Source organism: Acanthochromis polyacanthus, chromosome 12, assembly GCF_021347895.1.
Source record: "Acanthochromis polyacanthus isolate Apoly-LR-REF ecotype Palm Island chromosome 12, KAUST_Apoly_ChrSc, whole genome shotgun sequence".
Classification (NCBI taxonomy): domain Eukaryota; kingdom Metazoa; phylum Chordata; class Actinopteri; family Pomacentridae; genus Acanthochromis; species Acanthochromis polyacanthus.
This window is the reverse complement of record NC_067124.1, coordinates 33,285,770-33,303,677: the sequence shown is the minus strand read 5'-3', so window position 1 is coordinate 33,303,677 and position 17,908 is coordinate 33,285,770. Positions and strand designations below refer to the sequence as shown.

At 37.4% G+C, this 17,908-nt stretch overlaps 1 protein-coding gene across 12 annotated transcripts in view; it reads right to left on the bottom strand.

The window, feature by feature from the left end:
- LOC110969054 (protein 4.1-like) overlaps window positions 1–17,908 on the bottom strand; it is a 35,642-nt gene that overhangs the window by 4,739 nt on the left and 12,995 nt on the right. For 2 of the 12 annotated variants that reach the window (XM_022219081.2, XM_022219077.2), the window contains exons 22-31: window positions 17,616–17,807; window positions 16,879–17,075; window positions 16,552–16,614; window positions 16,385–16,423; window positions 15,633–15,695; window positions 13,283–13,462; window positions 8,301–8,684; window positions 7,649–7,771; window positions 7,355–7,468; window positions 7,181–7,261 (exon numbers count right to left, since the gene is read on the bottom strand). In XM_022219081.2, the coding sequence (XP_022074773.2) occupies window positions 7,181–7,261; window positions 7,355–7,468; window positions 7,649–7,771; window positions 8,301–8,684; window positions 13,283–13,462; window positions 15,633–15,695; window positions 16,385–16,423; window positions 16,552–16,614; window positions 16,879–17,075; window positions 17,616–17,807 (1,436 nt within the window). Of the gene's footprint in view, window positions 1–7,180; window positions 7,262–7,354; window positions 7,469–7,648; window positions 7,772–8,300; window positions 8,685–9,869; window positions 10,811–13,282; window positions 13,463–15,632; window positions 15,696–16,384; window positions 16,424–16,551; window positions 16,615–16,878; window positions 17,076–17,615; window positions 17,808–17,908 lie in introns of those variants that run through there. The other 10 variants (XM_051957120.1, XM_051957117.1, XM_051957123.1 and 7 more) reach the window with 10 other exon arrangements.

Below are 17,908 nucleotides of genomic sequence, written 5' to 3'. Positions count from 1 at the left end.
AAACGATTTCTGTATTTGTCAATGAGCGTTCTGCAGCTGTCAACAGGTATTTTGGCCCACTCCTCATGAGCAAACAGCTCCAGTTGTCTCAGGTTTGATGGGTGTCTTCTATAAATGACATGTTTCAGCTCCTTCCACATATGTTCAATGGGATTCAGATCTGGGCTCATAGAAGGCCAATTTAGAATAGTCCAACGCTTTTCTCTCAGCCATTCTTGGGTGTTTTTGGCTGTGTGTTTTGGATCGTTGTCCTGTTGGAAGACCCATGACCTGCGACTGAGACCAAGCTTTCTGACACTGGGCAGCACATTTCTCTCCAGAATGCCTTGATAGTCTTCAGATTTCATCGTACCTTGCACACTTTCAAGACACCCTGTGCCAGATGCAGCAAAGCAGCCCCAAAACATTACTGAGCCTCCTCCATGTTTCACCGTAGGGACAGTGTTCTTTTCTTCGTATGCTTGGTTTTTGAGTCTATGAACATAGAGTTGATGTGCCTTACCAAAAAGCTCCAGTTTGGTCTCATCTGTCCAAAGGACATTCTCCCAGAAGCTTTGTGGCTTGTCAACATGCATTTTTGCAAATTCCAGTCTGGCTTTTTTATGAGTTTTTTCACCAGTGGTGTCCTCCTTGGTCGTCTCCCATGAAGTCCACTTTGGCTCAAACGACGACGAATGGTGCGATCTGACACTGATGTACCTTGGCCTTGGAGTTCACCTTTAATTTCTTTGGAGGTTGCTCTGGGCTCTTTGGATACAATTCCAACGATCCGTCTCTTCAATTTGTCATCAATTTTCCTCTTGCGGCCACGTCCAGGGAGGTTGGCTACTGTCCCGTGGGTCTTGAACTTCTGAATAATATGAGCCACTGTTGTCACAGGAACTTCAAGCTGTTTAGAGATGGTCTTATAGCCTTTACCTTTAAGATGTTTGTCTATAATTTTTTTCGGATGTCCTGGGACAATTCTCTCCTTCGCTTTCTGTTGTCCATGTTCAGTGTGGTACACACCTTTTCACCAAACAGCAGGGTGACTACTTGTCTCCCTTTAAATAGGCAGACTGACTGATTATGAGTTTGGAAACACCTGTGATGTCAATTAAATGACACACCTGAGTTAATCATGTCACTCTGGTCAAATAGTTTTCAATCTTTTATAGAGGTACCATCATTTTTGTCCAGGCCTGTTTCATTAGTTTGTTTTTTTAAATAATTATGTTAATCAACAATTCAAAAGTAATGGCTGTTTTTGATTATTTAATTTTCAATAAATTTTTATTTATTGTTACTTTTGTGAGTTTCAAGTGATTTCAGTGAGAATTGTGGGTTTTTCCTTCTTTAACTGAGGGGTACCAACAATTTTGTCCACGTGTGTATATACTATGTCGGAAAAAAAAAAGACATTTTTTCAACATATCCTAAAAACATGCCATATGATGAAATAATGGTAATAGGGTGTGAAAAACATTATAGAGCAGTTTTCTTTGGAAAAAAAAAATCATCATGAATTTTGTCCCAAAAAAAATGCCATACTACTATGTCGAAGAAAAAGACATTTTTTCAACATGTCTTAAAAACATGCCATATGATGAAATAATGTAAAGTAGACCCTGAAAAACACTATAGAGCAGTTTTCTGTAAAATAAAGATCATCATGAATTTTGTCCAAAAAAACCCCCCAAAAATGCCATACATACTATGTCGAAAAAAAGACATTTTTCAACATATCCTAAAAACATGCCATATGATGAAATAATCTAAAGTAGGGTGTGAAAAACATTATAGAGCAGTTTTCTTTGGAAAAAAAAAATCATCATGAATTTTGTCCCAAAAAAAATGCCATATCTACTATGTTGAAAAAAAAGACATTTTTCAACATGTCTTAAAAACATGCCATATGATGAAATAATGTAAAGTAGGCTGTGAAAAAACACTACAGAACAGTTCTCTCTAAAAAAAAAAAAAAAAAAAAAAAATCATGAATTTTGTCCAAAAAACCCCGCCATACTATATACTATGTCGAAAAAAAAAGACATTTTTTCAACATGTCTTAAAACATGCCATATGATGAAATAATGTAAAATAGGCCATGAAAAACACTATGGAGCATTTTCTTTGAAAAAAAAAATCATCAATGAATTTTGTCCAAAAAAAAAAAAAAAAGCCATACTATACTATGTTGAAAAAATAAATTTTTCAAAATGTCTAAAAACATGCCATATGATGAAATAATGTAAAGTAGGCCCTGAAAAACACTATAGAGCAGTTTTCTCTAAAATAAAAATCATCATGAATTTTGTCCAAAAACCCCAAAAAACGCCATAGTATACTGTCAAAAAAGACATTTTTTCATCATGTCCTAAAACATGTCATATGATGAAATGATGTAAATAGGCCGTGAAAAACACTATTGAGCAGTTTTCTTTGAAAAAAAAAAAACATCACGAATTTTGTCCAAAAAAAAAAAAAAAAAAACGCCTTACTATACTATGTCAGAAAAAAATGACATTTTTTCACAATGTCCTAAAAATATGCCATATGATGAAATAATGTAAAGTAGGCCGTGAAAAAACACTATCGAGCAGTTCTCTCTAAAAAAAAAAAATCATCATGAATTTGTCCAAAAACCCCCACAAAACGCCATACTATACTATGTCAAAAAAAAGACATTTTTTTCATCATGTCCTAAAAACATGTCATATGATGAAATGATGTAAATAGGCCGTGAAAAACACTATAGAGCAGTTTTCTGTAAAATAAAGATCATCATGAATTTTGTCCAAAAAACCCCAAAAAATGCCATACATACTATGTTGAAAAAAAATTTTTTTTCAAAATGTCCTAAAAACATGCCATAATGATGAAATAATGTAAAGTAGGCCCTGAAAACACTATAGAGCAGTTTTCTCTAAAATAAAAATCATCATGAATTTTGTCCAAAAACCCCCAAAAACACCAGTTTTCTTAGAAAAAAAATCATCATGAATTTTGTCCCAAAGAAATATGTCGAAAAAAAAGACATTTTTTCAACATATCCTAAAACATGCCATATGATGAAATAATCTAAAGTAGGGTGTGAAAACATTATAGAGCAGTTTTCTTTGGAAAAAAAAAAAATCATGAATTTTGTCCAAAAAAACCCGCCATACTATATACTATGTCGAAAAAAAAAAGACATTTTTTCAACATGTCTTAAAAACATGCCATATGATGAAATAATGTAAAATAGGCCATGAAAAACACTATGGAGCAGTTTTCTTTGAAAAAAAAAAATCATCATGAATTTTGTCCAAAAAAAAAAAAAAAAAAAAAAAGCATACTTTACTATGTTGAAAAAAATAAATTTTTTCAAAATGTCCTAAAACATGCCATATGATGAAATAATGTACAGTAAGCCCTGAAAAACACTATAGAGCAGTTTTCTCTAAAATAAAAATCATCATGAATTTTGTCCAAAAAACCCCCAAAAACGCTATAGTATACTATGTCAAAAAAAGACATTTTTTTCATCATGTCCTAAAAACATGTCATATGATGAAATGATGTAAAATAGGCCGTGAAAAACACTATTGAGCAGTTTTCTTTGAAAAAAAATCATCATGATTTTGTCCAAAAACCCCCAAAAAAACCAGTTTTCTTTGAAAAAAAATCATCATGAATTTTGTCCCAAAGAAATATGTCGAAAAAAAAGACATTTTTTCAGCATGTCCTAGAAACATGCCATATGATGAAATAATGTAAAGTAGACCCTGAAAAACACTACAGAACAGTTCTCTCTAAAAAAAAAAAAAAAAAATCATGAATTTTGTCCAAAAAAACCCCGCCATACTATATACTATGTCGAAAAAAAAAGACATTTTTTCAACATGTCTTAAAAACATGCCATAATGATGAAATAATGTAAAATAGGCCGTGAAAAACACTATGGAGCAGTTTTCTTTGAAAAAAAAATCATCATGAATTTTGTCCAAAAAAAAAAAAAAGCCATACTATACTATGTTGAAAAAAATATTTTTTCAAAATGTCCTAAAACATGCCATATGATGAAATAATGTAAAGTAGGCCTGAAAACACTATAGAGCAGTTTTCTCTAAATAAAATCATCATGAATTTTGTCAAAAACCCCAAAAAACACCAGTTTTCTTTGAAAAAAATCATCATGAATTTTGTCCCAAAGAAATATGTCGAAAAAAAAAGACAATTTTTCAGCATGTCCTAAAAACATGCCATATGAGGAAATAATGTAAAGTAGGCCCTGAAAAACACTATAGAGCAGTTTTCTGTAAATAAGATCATGAATTTTGTCCAAAAAAACCCCAAAAAATGCCATACATACTATGTCGAAAAAAAGACATTTTTTCTACATGTCTTAAAAACATGCCATTATGATGAAATAATGTAAAATAGGCCGTGAACAACACTATGGAGCAGTTTTCTTTGAAAAAAAAAAATTGTCATGAATTTTGTCCAAAAAAAAAAAAAAGCCATACTATACTATGTTGAAAAAAGACATTTTTTCAACATGTCTTAAAAAATGCCATATGATGAAATAATGTAAAGTAGGCCGTGAAAAACACTATGGAGCAGTTTTCTTTGGAAAAAAAAAATTGTCATGAATTTTGTCCAAAAAAAAAGCCATACTATATACTATGTCGAAAAAAAGACATTTTTTCAACATGTCTTAAAAACATGCCATATGATGAAATAATGTAAAGTAGGCTGTGAAAACACTACAGAGCAGTTCTCTCTCTAAAAAAAAAAAAAAAAAAAAATCATGAATTTGTCCAAAAAAAAAAAAACGCCATACTATACTATGTCGAAAAAAAAGACATTTTTTCAACATGTCTTAAAAACATGCCATATGATGAAATAATGTAAAATAGGCCGTGAAAAACACTAAGGAGCAGTTTTCTTTGAAAAAAAATCGTCATGAATTTTGTCCAAAAAAAAAAAAAAGCCATACTTTTCTATGTTGAAAAAAAATTATTTTTTTCAAAATGTCCTAAAAACATGCCATATGATGAAATAATGTAAAGTAGGCCCTGAAAAACACTATAGAGCAGTTTTCTCTAAAATAAAATCATCATGAATTTTGTCCAAAAAACGCCATAGTATACTATGTCAAAAAAAGACATTTTTTTCATCATGTCCTAAAAACATGTCATATGATGAAATGATGTAAAATAGGCCGTGAAAAACACTATTGAGCAGTTTTCTTTGAAAAAAAAATCATCATGAATTTTGTCCCAAAGAAATATGTAAAAAAAAAGACATTTTTTTCATCATGTCCAAAAAACATGCCATATGATGAAATAATGTAAAATAGGCCGTGAAAAACACTATAGAGCAGTTCTCTCTAAAAAAAAAAAAATCATCATGAATTTTGTCAAAAAAAAACAAAAACGCCATAGTATATACTATGTCGGAAAAAAATGACATTTTTTCAACATGTCCTAAAATATGCCATATGATGAAATAATGTAAAGCAGGCCGTGAAAAACACTATAGAGCAGTTCTCTCTAAAAAAAAAAATCATCATGAATTTGTCCAAAAACCCCCCACAAAACGCCATACTATACTATGTCAAAAAAAGACATTTTTTTCATCATGTCCTAAAAACATGTCATATGATGAAATGATGTAAAATAGGCAGTGAAAAACACTATTGAGCAGTTTTCTTTGAAAAAAAATCATCATGAATTTTGTCCAAAAAACCCCCAAAAAACACCAGTTTTCTTTGAAAAAAAATCATCATGAATTTTGTCCCAAAGAAATATGTCGAAAAAAAAGACATTTTTTCAGCATGTCCTAGAAACATGCCATATGATGAAATAATGTAAAGTAGACCCTGAAAAACACTACAGAACAGTTCTCTCTAAAAAAAAAAAAAAAAAAATCGTGAATTTTGTCCAAAAAAACCCCGTCATACTATATACTATGTCGGAAAAAAAGACATTTTTTCAACATGTCTTAAAAACATGCCATATGATGAAATAATGTAAATAGGCCGTGAAAAACACTATGGAGCAGTTTTCTTTGAAAAAAAAATCATCATGAATTTTGTCCAAAAAAAAAAAAAAAAGCCATACTATACTATGTTGAAAAAAATATTTTTTCAAATGTCCTAAAAACATGCCATATGATGAAATAATGTAAAGTAGGCCCTGAAAAACACTATAGAGCAGTTTTCTCTAAAATAAAAATCATCATGAATTTTGTCCAAAAAACCCCCAAAAACACCAGTTTTCTTTGAAAAAAATCATCATGAATTTTGTCCCAAGAAATATGTCGAAAAAAAGACATTTTTTCAGCATGTCCTAAAAACATGCCATATGAGGAAATAATGTAAAGTAGGCCCTGAAAAACACTATAGAGCAGTTTTCTGTAAAATAAAGATCATGAATTTTGTCCAAAAAAACCCCAAAAAATGCCATACATACTATGTCGAAAAAAAGACATTTTTTCTACATGTCTTAAAACATGCCATTATGATGAAATAATGTAAAATAGGCCGTGAACAACACTATGGAGCAGTTTTCTTTGAAAAAAAAAATTGTCATGAATTTTGTCCAAAAAAAAAAAGCCATACTATACTATGTTGAAAAAAAGACATTTTTTCAACATGTCTTAAAAAATGCCATATGATGAAATAATGTAAAGTAGGCCGTGAAAAACACTATGGAGCAGTTTTCTTTGGAAAAAAAAAAAAATCATCATGAATTTTGTCAAAAAAAACAAAAACGCCATAGTATACTATGTCGGAAAAAATGACATTTTTTCAACATGTCCTAAAATATGCCATATGATGAAATAATGTAAAATAGGCCGTGAAAAACACTATAGAGCAGTTCTCTCTAAAAAAAAAAATCATCATGAATTTTGTCAAAAAAAAACAAAAACGCCATAGTATACTATGTCGGAAAAAAATGACATTTTTTCAACATGTCCTAAAATATGCCATGTGATGAAATAATGTAAAGTAGGCCGTGAAAAACACTATAGAGCAGTTTTAAGAGTTTTTAGAGCCGTTTCCTCATTTTCCAGTCTTTGTGCTAAACTAACATAACCGCCTCCTGGCTGTAGCTTCAAATTAACCAGAAATATATGAGAGAAGTTTCTAAAAACTCAGCAAGAGAGTAAATACTGTCTTGTGTCACAGCTGACTAGTACACAGGGTTTTTACCTTATCTTGGTCGATGTCAGAGTCTGCAGTTATGACGATTCTCTTCTCAACACGAGTCTCTGACGATCCGCTTTTCACAACCTGTGGAGAGAAGAAAAATGTATATAATTGAGAGGCGTATAGGAATAAAACAAAGCTTAAAAAAATGGCAAGAACAGGGTTTGTCCTGCTGACCTTTGAGATGTGAGTGGTGGTAGTGGTGACTGTGGTGCCACTAGTTGTCTCTGAGGTAATGGTCTGGGACTCTGATGTGCCATCTTTGTCCTCGTCTGTTCCATCAACTGTCACCTGAGAAAAACACCAAAAAGACAAGACTGTACAATCACATGGAAGTGATGCAACCCTGAGCTTCCAGGTTCATGCTCATGTTGGAGCTCCGGGCCTGATCCTCCCAGACCTGTTCATCGCTCAAACCTGGCCGTCTAAAGCCAAGACAGATCTGGGCTGAGCAGGTTCTGGAGCCCCTACCTTTGAAGACTCATAGGTGAAGGTCTTGGTCGGGACGATAGGGACCTCTGTGGTGGAGATGCCACTGGATAAAAGGTTGGACGCTGCTGTGATGGTGACAGTCTGGGTCTGCACCAGAGGGGGCTGTGAATGGGAGCATAGCCCCATGAGTGGCTGTTTAAACAGGCACCTCGCAGCAAACATTTTTCATTTCACACCATGCACTACCCTTTGATTTCCACCAACAGCCCTGTCTTCTCACCAAATTTCTTTTCAGTTATTATTTTTAGAAACAAGAAAATTGTTAATTACCCCTCCACCCTCCCCATCGCCGACCATTACAAAAGAAAAGAGTGAAATTTTCAAGTGGGTTGGAAAGATGAAGAAAAAGTGAAGTCAATGTGAATGTTTTTGTGGCAGAGAAGAATGTGCTAGTGTCACAGCGACCCGTCACCATGATGAAGAACTTGGCACACCACTGTGCGACACCTCTGCAGCATCCTGGGTTACATTTCACTATCATAAAGCAGAATTCACACCACGCTTTAGCATATTTTCTACCCTTACAGTTTTGATTTTGTCACGGTGCTGCAAAGGGGTGAGCAAGTGTGGCAGCAAGATGTCCAAGCAGAGAAAAGAATCAGCATCACCCCCGAGGGAGTCAGGAGGCTACCTGGAAGCAGCGTATGACCTGTGGACCATCGCTCCAGAAATAGGAAGCTGGGGAAGATCCAACTATCCTCCCCTCCGACACTCCGGGACATGATCCTTCCTCCTCCCGGATCGAATCTAAAGCTTTACAGGAGGGACCAAAGGAAGGAGGCAGCTGTGCCAGTTCCACCTCTACGACCGGCACCGAGGTCGCGTCAGAAACTACAACCTCCTCCTGATCGCGCCACTCTTCCTCTACAGGAGCGCTGTGGGCTTCGACACCATCAAGCTCGCTCTCGGGGCTCACAGTGGAACTGGGTTTGCCTGCAAAGCCCAAACTACTGCTGGTTTCCTCATGTGCCGGCTTTGTCTCTGAACCATAGCTTAGGGGACTAATGCACACACTCTAAAAAAGAATAAAATAGTCACTATGTGCATCATGAGCTCAGGGTCAAGTACTGCCTACTGACATTAGAACAAGTGGCATTTACATAAATTATAATCATGTTTTCATGTAAGTTCAAAATATGAAACTGTCAGAGAGTACATTATAGACACAGGGTACGTTTTACGAGGTACTACAGTACAGCAGTGGTGATCTAATGGTATTTACAAGACAAAATCAGTGCAGTTTTAAAGCCACAGCTTAACAAAACACTGCAGCCCATGTGCATCACAATCAGAGCTTTTCCACCTGCCTCGGTAGCTGACGAGTCTAGATGGTTAAGGAGTACAGATTTAGTTGCATATTTCATCAATGAGTAGAGTTTTGTACGTGTTACAATTAACCCACTGAAACTCAAAAGCTGCCTGCGAAATCACCAAAATCACACCATTTATCAGAGCAAGAAATGGTAAAAATACTGACAAATTTTCCAACAGTTCTTTAATTACTTATTTGTGACGTGTCGTTCTGTTGGGAAACTTAACCAAATTTAACCTAAAAATGGCGGTATTTGATCAAAATCATTTTATCCTTCATGTTTCAATTTTAAAATCCACCAAAAATAAAGCAATTGCAGTAACAAAGTTCTGCAAAAAAAAAAAAAATAAATAAAATTCAGAGCTTGGTGAAGCTGTGCTTGACTGACCAACAGTTATGAAACAAAAATTCAGGGACTGCGGGCTGTGTTTACACATGAAAACAGGATAAGATTAAATAAATAAATAATGGAAGTAGTAAAATATCCATAGTATGAAAAGCCACCACTATGTTCCATTATCTGTACCCCCCGGGGGCACTTAGAAAAATGTATATGTTAATTCAAGATCTTAGCATTTTTCTGTAAAGTAAAACAGAAATTAAATGTATTTTTGAGTTCTTTCTCCTTCTAGCAATGGTCGTGCTGTTTCACAGAGGTACGGGACTTTACATTGCAATGAAAAATGAGCCCACAGTGAGAAAAAAAAAAAACACCCAGAAACTTTTTGGTGTTTGAAAGCTTAAATGGATTTTCTTGTGCTCACATTTCAAGAGTGGGGGCTTACAAATATGACATAAACAACCAGCCATGCACTTGCACATAATATGGATTCATTTAAAGCAATTCTGACAAAATCCACCTCCTTCAAAGGAACAAAAACAATCATATAAGCTGTATATAGAATGCCTTTTATTCTTTGGTCAGGTTTGATTGTCAAAAAGTCATGCAACAAGGAATCTCTTGCAGCTGCTACATACTTCCTTGCAAAATACCGGTGAAGGGCTAATAGGTCATTAAGTATTACAATAAAGCTGCCTCATGGTTTACCCACCACAGGAAATACTATACTGCAACATTAACATTGAGAAATTCCCCAGAAACAGGACTCCTGCTGCTGTTTAGTGCATATTTCATGTGGAGAAAAAAATAAATCACAGTGCTCAACTTATCCGAAGACGACATCCTAAAACTACAGACAGTAGAAACGTACCTCAACATGTGTATAAAAGCAGGCTCAAAGTGATACAAAGCTCTAGACAAAAGTCAGCTGTTAGGAAATATTGGTTCCTCAAAGTCCCAGAAAATATCACAGAAAAATGTAAAACAGTAGTGGGTTGATTATCAATTCCAGTCCTAATCAGTCTTTGGAGAACAGGTCTGTTTCTGGCTGGAGAAACCAGATGGGAAAATGAGCTGCAGTGGGAGAAACAAGGAATCAAAGTCTTGTTCAACGGGGGGCCTAGGAGGGGGGAAAAAAAGGCAGCTTCTCAAGTGGTGCAGAAGAATGAGAGATGAGGAATGCTGGAGTGATGTTGCAGAGGAGGCAAAAAAGAAGCAGAAGGAGGAGGAGGAGGAGGAGGAGCAGGAGAAGAGAAAGCGAGAGGTTGATGGGTGGATGGACTAGGTGCGGTCTCCATGGCTCACATTCACACCTGTGTGGGGAGGGTCCGCAGGTCGAGGCCCCTCAGCTGCGTTTGGAGTAGAAGTCGAGCAGGGGGCCACGTGGGAGGCGGATGACAAACTGAGGGGGAGGAGGAGGAGGAGGAAGGAAGAGACATGAGAGGGGAGATACTGTATATCTGAAGTGTCTGCAATGACCGGTAAGTACCTGAATTTGCCAAAAAAAAAAAAAAAAAGTCAGACTTGCGCATTTACCGATTATCGAACATAGAAAATTCTGAAGATTCTAACAGCCATGTTTGTGTCCAGAGCATGGAAATGTCAGTGTTACATGCATTTTAACATGCATTCTGTATTTTTCCATGTCGAACAATTGACTTTTTGTTTTATTGAAAAGACAGTAAGTCATCCACACTTGCAGTATGTTCATTAAAGAAAACAAGCTTTAACAGAATTTGGGGATTTTTTCAGCGAGCTTCAGTCGCCGAGTCAGCATGAATCTCAAAATGTCAGCTTGAAGATGTTAAACTAGCACAGTAAGTGTAGTGCAAGTTGGCTACTGGATGGCAATAAAAGTTATGCACTTAAATCTAATCTCAAATAAAGATTAAATTGCGATAAAGGCTCATAATGTCAGTAGCTCAGAGGTTACAGCTGGTATCTGGTGACGCCAAGTCCACCTCCTGACACCCAAATCCACTCAGCTCTGTCTCTTATAGCGGTACAGCAATGTACAAATCTTGGATTCTACTTTAAGTCAACGTTTCACACTGAATACAGAACGTTCCCTGCTTTTTCTTGACTTCATTAAACAGCAGGATCCAGAGGTGTCACACCGTTAACGCGGCATTAACTTCATTAACCCCTTGAACCCTAAAACACCCTATTGGGTTTTAAAATGCCAAAATGACAGTATTTATTAGAGCCAGAAACTGTAAAAACAGAGAAAAACGGTCAGGGTTTTGACAGAAATGCTTTTCTAAAAAGCAAACAGCTGAGCTGTTGTGCACAAATACAGTTTTTACAATCAGATCATTAAAAAAATGTTGTGCTCATTATGAATCTGACATTTTTTATTTATTTTTTTTTAAATTTCAGCAAAAGTCTAATAGTTTCCTCCAGAGAATCACTAATGTTGTAATATGAGGAGATTATTACAAGTGTTTTCTGCCTAAATGCAATAAATTTGCGAGTTATATAATCACTTGAGTAAATAAAAGTATGGCAACAGTCAACAGGCCTCACACTGAAACACTATTAAAATGAGTCTTAAGTTACTGCAGATACTACAGGGTATTTTGGCTTTGACCTGCATATTTGGGGAGTTATTATTTATCCTTGGAAACTTGACACAGCTTCACAGACATTAACTTTGACGTAAACAAAAAACACATTTAAGTCATCATCCAAATAACCACATGTAACCATATCCCAATTTAACCCCTGGCTGCAGCCTCGTTTAAATCAGTCCCTCAATCCCTAAAATTTTCAGTGCATCAAAACAAGCTGAACAAAATGACCAACAGATCGTCAAAACCAACATTTTGTGCAGCCAATATTAACGTTCTGACAGCAGTGAGCAGTCAGTCTTTTGTCACTAGATGAAATGAATGATGAAAAATTCCAACATTGGACCGTAGTCATGTTGCTGACGGCAAACAGCAAGCATTGTGCACGCTTGTTTGGTTTTCTTTGCTCACTGGAAGCTGTCGGCTTGCTTTGCTTTGATTTTGACTCTAATGCATCCTGACAATAGGATGTGTTTGGAGGCATTAGTCTCCAAATGTAAAAATGCTTTGTGTCCAAGCAATCATGAAGCACTTGATGTAAAATGCGTCTAAAGTGACCCTCAGCAGCTTCCCCTTGTTTATTCATTTTACAGCTGCACAACCAGACGAACTGAACTCTTCTGACGGGCTTTTATGTGACATTTAAACTGAAACATAACTAATAATGGTAAGATTTTATTAGCGGCGTACTAGAATTGTTTGTTTAACTGTGAACTATAGCAACTGTTGATACAACTGTGAATGAGTGTCTCTTCATAGAAAAACAACCAAAGCTCAGAGGAAACAGCAGCCAAACAAAAGGGTGAAAGCAGCAAGAAAGAAAAGAAAGTGAGTAAATAGTGGGGTAAAAGCAGCGAGAAAGCTCAACAATGAAGAAGGGACGGAGGAAAAGGGAGATTCTGCTCAGCGTCAGAACGTGCAAAACTTCAGGAAAGTGGTCATCTTTCAGTCATGCAGTAGATACTCCAAGTCAGGTCAGAGTCAGTCATGCAATAAAACATGTCAGGGATCAGCGGTATCTGATGCAGGTAAGAGCCAGACCAGAGGGGGGACGACGTGTCCCGAAGACGTCCTTTCAGTAAAAGAACAGACCCTATTCAACGAGTCCTGCTGCATTCTTCATACGCATGCATGTGCTGCATACCACATGCCATCGCCTTGAATAGGACTGTACATGCAGACACAATGTTCAGACTGTCAGAGAACCGAGAGTGACAGCTGGAAGAGCCTGAGTCCCTCCTCTTTCAACACAAGAATTACAAAAAGCTATGTCAGAAGAAAGGTAGAGTTTCAGGTTCTTCTGCTCCATGGCAAATCTCTGCTTACATTAGCGTATTGATTGACAATCTGCCAATCTGAGTGACTTGGGCTAACTTTAAGGAAACACTTACCCCGTCTGCGCTGGGCAGAGGCTGGCCATTGATGCCCAGAGTGCGGAACGGGGAGTGCGTGGACAGACGCTTATCCCACTCGCTCGGCCTGGTCTCCGGGACGGCCTCCATGAAGTTCCTCTTCAGCTCGCTGATGCTGGCGTGATGCCTGAGCAGGTCCTCCTGAGGCTTATCAAACTCCTATACGGAAGGAAAGCCAATACAGGGAAGAGATGGTGGCGAGAGGGAGGAGGGAGGGTACAAAGAAAAGAGCGCCGGGAGACAAGTGGAGCAAGGAAACCATAAATGTGAGAGTTGGATGGGAGGGGAGAAGGGTAATGAGGGATAATATTGGGAGAGATTAACACACAGGAGAGAATAGAAACAGAAAAATGAAGTCAGATTATGTTGCTTTTCAGCTATTTCTGTGAAACTTACTGCTGATTAATAAGCAGAAGCAGGGTTAACAGGTGATTCTAAGGGAGCATACATTAATTTCTTGATCAGCGACTCCTTTTCAGAATGCAAATCAAGTCCGACAGCTGATTCATGAGCCTTTGGTTTATGAAGCAAAGCCTGAGAGAGAGTCGGTGTTGGAATTTATTATTTTTTTTAATCAGAGTTCATTATTATCTGGGGTTCTACATGGTTGGAAGCTACAAACTCTACAGCACAGCATTGAGGATTGATTTCGCAGCATTAGGCTCATGGTGAAAGAAAACAAGGCTGCAAAATCAAAGAGCAGGAGAGGTGACGACAGCAGACAAGTCGAAGAAGATGGAGCCTCGGTATGAATGGAATCCTGTTCATTTAGGACAAATGAACACAAGCAAACAGTAGAAGCACGGATTTGGCAACATTTAGCACCAAGTTGATCTTTACGGATGATTCACGACATCGGCAGTCGTCATCCAGAACACACCGCAGACAGTTTAACTGCTCATCAAGGCCTATTGTGGTGCTAAAGAGCAACTTAATGATAAGTGTTTCTCCAAGAGTCATTTGGTTCACACAGCAAAGATGTAATTTCATTTTCATTTCTACAGCCAAAAGACTCATTTGGGTAATTGCTGAGAAAGTGCAATGCATTACTGACAAGTTAGAAAATGAGATGGAGGTAAACAGAGCAAAAGCAGGAACAGGAGAATACTGATGATCAAGAATAAATATCGATTACATGAAAACAAAACAGAGCTGCTTGTGCACCTTGGCTTCAGAAGATAAAACAGGCCCTGAGTAGCTTAGTCTCAGTGCTCATCAACCTGATCACTAGGGACAGTTTGAACCCTCTGAACCCAAAACTTGAGCTGCATATTGTATATTTCACCAGCAAACAGAATTTTGCATGTGTCAGAATTAACCTTCTGAATTGGAAAATCCTACTTGCAGGTTTGAAAGCCAAAATCTTGCAAAATTGCACCAGTTAAGCGAGCCAGAAGCTGTAAAAACAGAAGAACCATCAGATTACTTAATTTTCCGACAGTCTGTGAACTAACCGCGTGACGTCAGGAAAATGTACTCATTTTATAATCTTAAAATTGCGTTATTTCATCAAAATCGCATTAAGTTGCATGTCTATTTTTAAAAAAGCTAAAAAATAAATGGTTTACAACAGATTTAGTAAAAAAAAAAAAAATTAATTCATTTTAAAAATTGCATACTATGTGGTGCAACTAAGAAGCCATCTTTGACTGAGCTGGGATCAACAAATGAACTGTAGGCAGTGTTTGCAGATAGGAGACATGTATGGAAGCACATTAAACATATAGGTAGTTAAATATTTATTGTATGTACAGCCCCCATTTTTTCCAGTGCTGGTAAGACCTGTAGGTGTTGTACATGTTGATTCCAGCTTTTCTCATTTTTTCTAAAATAAAAAAATCAGAGAAATTCAACTTTTGTTTTTAATCTTTTTTAGGATTTCAAGCATTGCAATTTAGCTGTTCTCTATCCAACTTAGTTCTGCAATTTCCATAGAATGCGGGACTTTATACTGCAGTGAAAAATGAGCCCACAGTAAGTGAAAATGAGACAAGAACAAAAAAACTCTCATAAACTGACTGTGGTTCAGAGGGTTAAGGATGATCTGGAGTTAAGAAGTTTGGGTACACAAATTTAAATGTAAGAATCCTGACCACAATAACCCTTTTTTTGTTGTAAGCTCAACAGCACTCTCCTGAATCAACCGAATTAGAGTCATGTTGCCACACGCATACACACACAATCATCATGTCATCTACAGCCGATAATTTAGCACCAGTGCAAAAAAGTGTGAATCATGCCACATGCAAGCGTGATTTTATTAGCAGCCAGTGCGCCAAAGAGCAAGAAAATACAGCCGGAGACCGAAATCTCCGGAAGGGATACAAACCTCCAACATTAAAAGGCTATGTCTGATATAAATTGAGTCACCCTCAATTTTCTTAGCTCTTTTCTGTGAAAAATGAAAAGAACAAAAAAAGTGTGGGTTTGTATCAGTTTCCCCTGTACGCTGGCAGCACACCTTATCATGCATACTAAGAAGTTGAATAAAGTGTTAATAACAACAACAACAACAACAGACAGAACGAGTTGTGAGGAGTTCATGCAAAGTCATCTGGGGCCGAGTGACCACAGGGGCCAAAACTGAACTACACTAAAAAAGCAAAAAATATATACCTCTATAGTTAAGATTTCTATTCTTGTAAAAAGAAAAGAAACAAAAGAATGACAAAAATGTGACAAAACACCAGTTATCATGCCCCATTTAGTAAAGTGCATTTAATCTACAGTCATGCATGTGTGCATTCCAGTGTTTGACAGCAAGCAATGAGAAGAAATGAATGCCTTGAAAAGTTCTAAAACACGCTCCGAGGCAAGCATACTCTCGTTATACTATGAGTTATAGTATTCTATTAACACCAGTGACTCACTGTTTACACATTAAATCCATTATTATACTGTCTCCCTCTTAAAATACACTGTATGTGCATTGAACCTGATGTAGATTTCATTTTAGACCTAGTCGTATGGAAGCACAACATGAGGGTGGAATTAGTCTTTTGGATGAGAAGCTCTACAGTCATCAGAATGGAGGTGGAGAAATGGCTACCGTAAGACGTGAAACGACGCTAAGAATCTGACCTTTCGCATTCGCACCACCTCCGAGCTCGTCATCTCGTGCTACCCCGGTGGGGGAGGAGAGAGGGGACACGAGTTAGCATCCTCTGGCTTTCAACACTCACACTGGAGCCAGAAAATAAGTCTTCTGAAGGACGACATGCAAACAGAAGCCTGCGTCTGACACTAACCTGAATGTCCCCATTGACGGTGGATATCAGTGAAGAGTCTCTCTGCTCCCTCCACACTGCTGGCTACAGCAGCAAGAGAGACACAGTTCACACTCAAGACACAGAGAGCAACCTCTGCTCCCTAACTTTGGCATCTTTCATGATTAAAAGAACCATGGAGCATTTAAAAGACTTTACATGTGTATCAATCACACACCCAAGGAGGACACTATAAGGACACATCATGAATAATTCCTCGATGGTGCCAGCTGTCCTGCTGCATACATTTATAATCCTACATCAATTTAAAGTTGAAAAACGTGATCAAATGAGCGTGAAATTCAATACCTTGACCTCAGCATCGATCTTTGAAGGCTCCACAGCTTCTACGGTGACTTCCAGTTTCCTCTCCTCCATGCTGGTTTTGATGGGGGTGGAGGTCTGAGGCTGGTCCAGGGTTGCCATGGGGATGCCTGCCTCCATCAGGGCAGCATGGGAGAAGACCGGAGCGCTGACGGGACGAGTGCCCCGCTGTGTGCTCACAACTAGACAAAATGCAGACAAAATGGAAATGAATAAAAGGAAAATAGGCACAGTGGACAAAAGAGAAAAGTCTCTGTTAGTAAAAGGCACTTTAAAAACAGCATGTAACACAATAACGCATCAACAGCCATTTCATACTTACACTATTCAGCCTTGACGCAAGCAGATAAATGCAAAGGCTGCAAGAGAATACTGTACCTTATACTGTACCTTCCTTTACTCTTTTTTTAAAAGACAAGCACACGTCAGAAAGTGCGGAGGGCCACAAGCGAATGTCCACAAAGTGAAACAAAAGCAAAAGCGCCTTTTTGATCAATCCAACGGTGGACGCAAAGGCAGATGATGTTAGGCGGCGAAATGCTATGACGCTGAATGAAGTTGAACTGGTGAAAATGCGGAGACTCTGCAACGAAGTCAGAGATCCTTGAAAAAAGCCAGTGTATTGTGGCTGGAAATGTTAGTTTCATGAAGCGGAGAAAGCATGAGTGAGTTGTTCATCTGCAAAGAAAAAAAACAAACAAACCCAAACAGGTCCAAAATACCTGACTCTTTGAGGTCAAGATCTAGCAGAACAAACCAATCATCATTGACATGTGTACGTGTGACAGGACGTCTTTCCTCCAGGATCCGTTTCTCAAACGGCGGTCTGGTCTCAGAAATAGTAATCCTCTTTGTGGCCACAGCAGCCGGAGCTCTGACCGCTGTTGGGAACTGGATACGCTCTGCGACAGCAACTAATACAGATACACAATCAGGTTTTTTTGTGGAAATCAATGAAATGCAATGCCCTGATAAATCCAAGTTAGGCTGCTAAATGACAAACTCAACAAGAAAT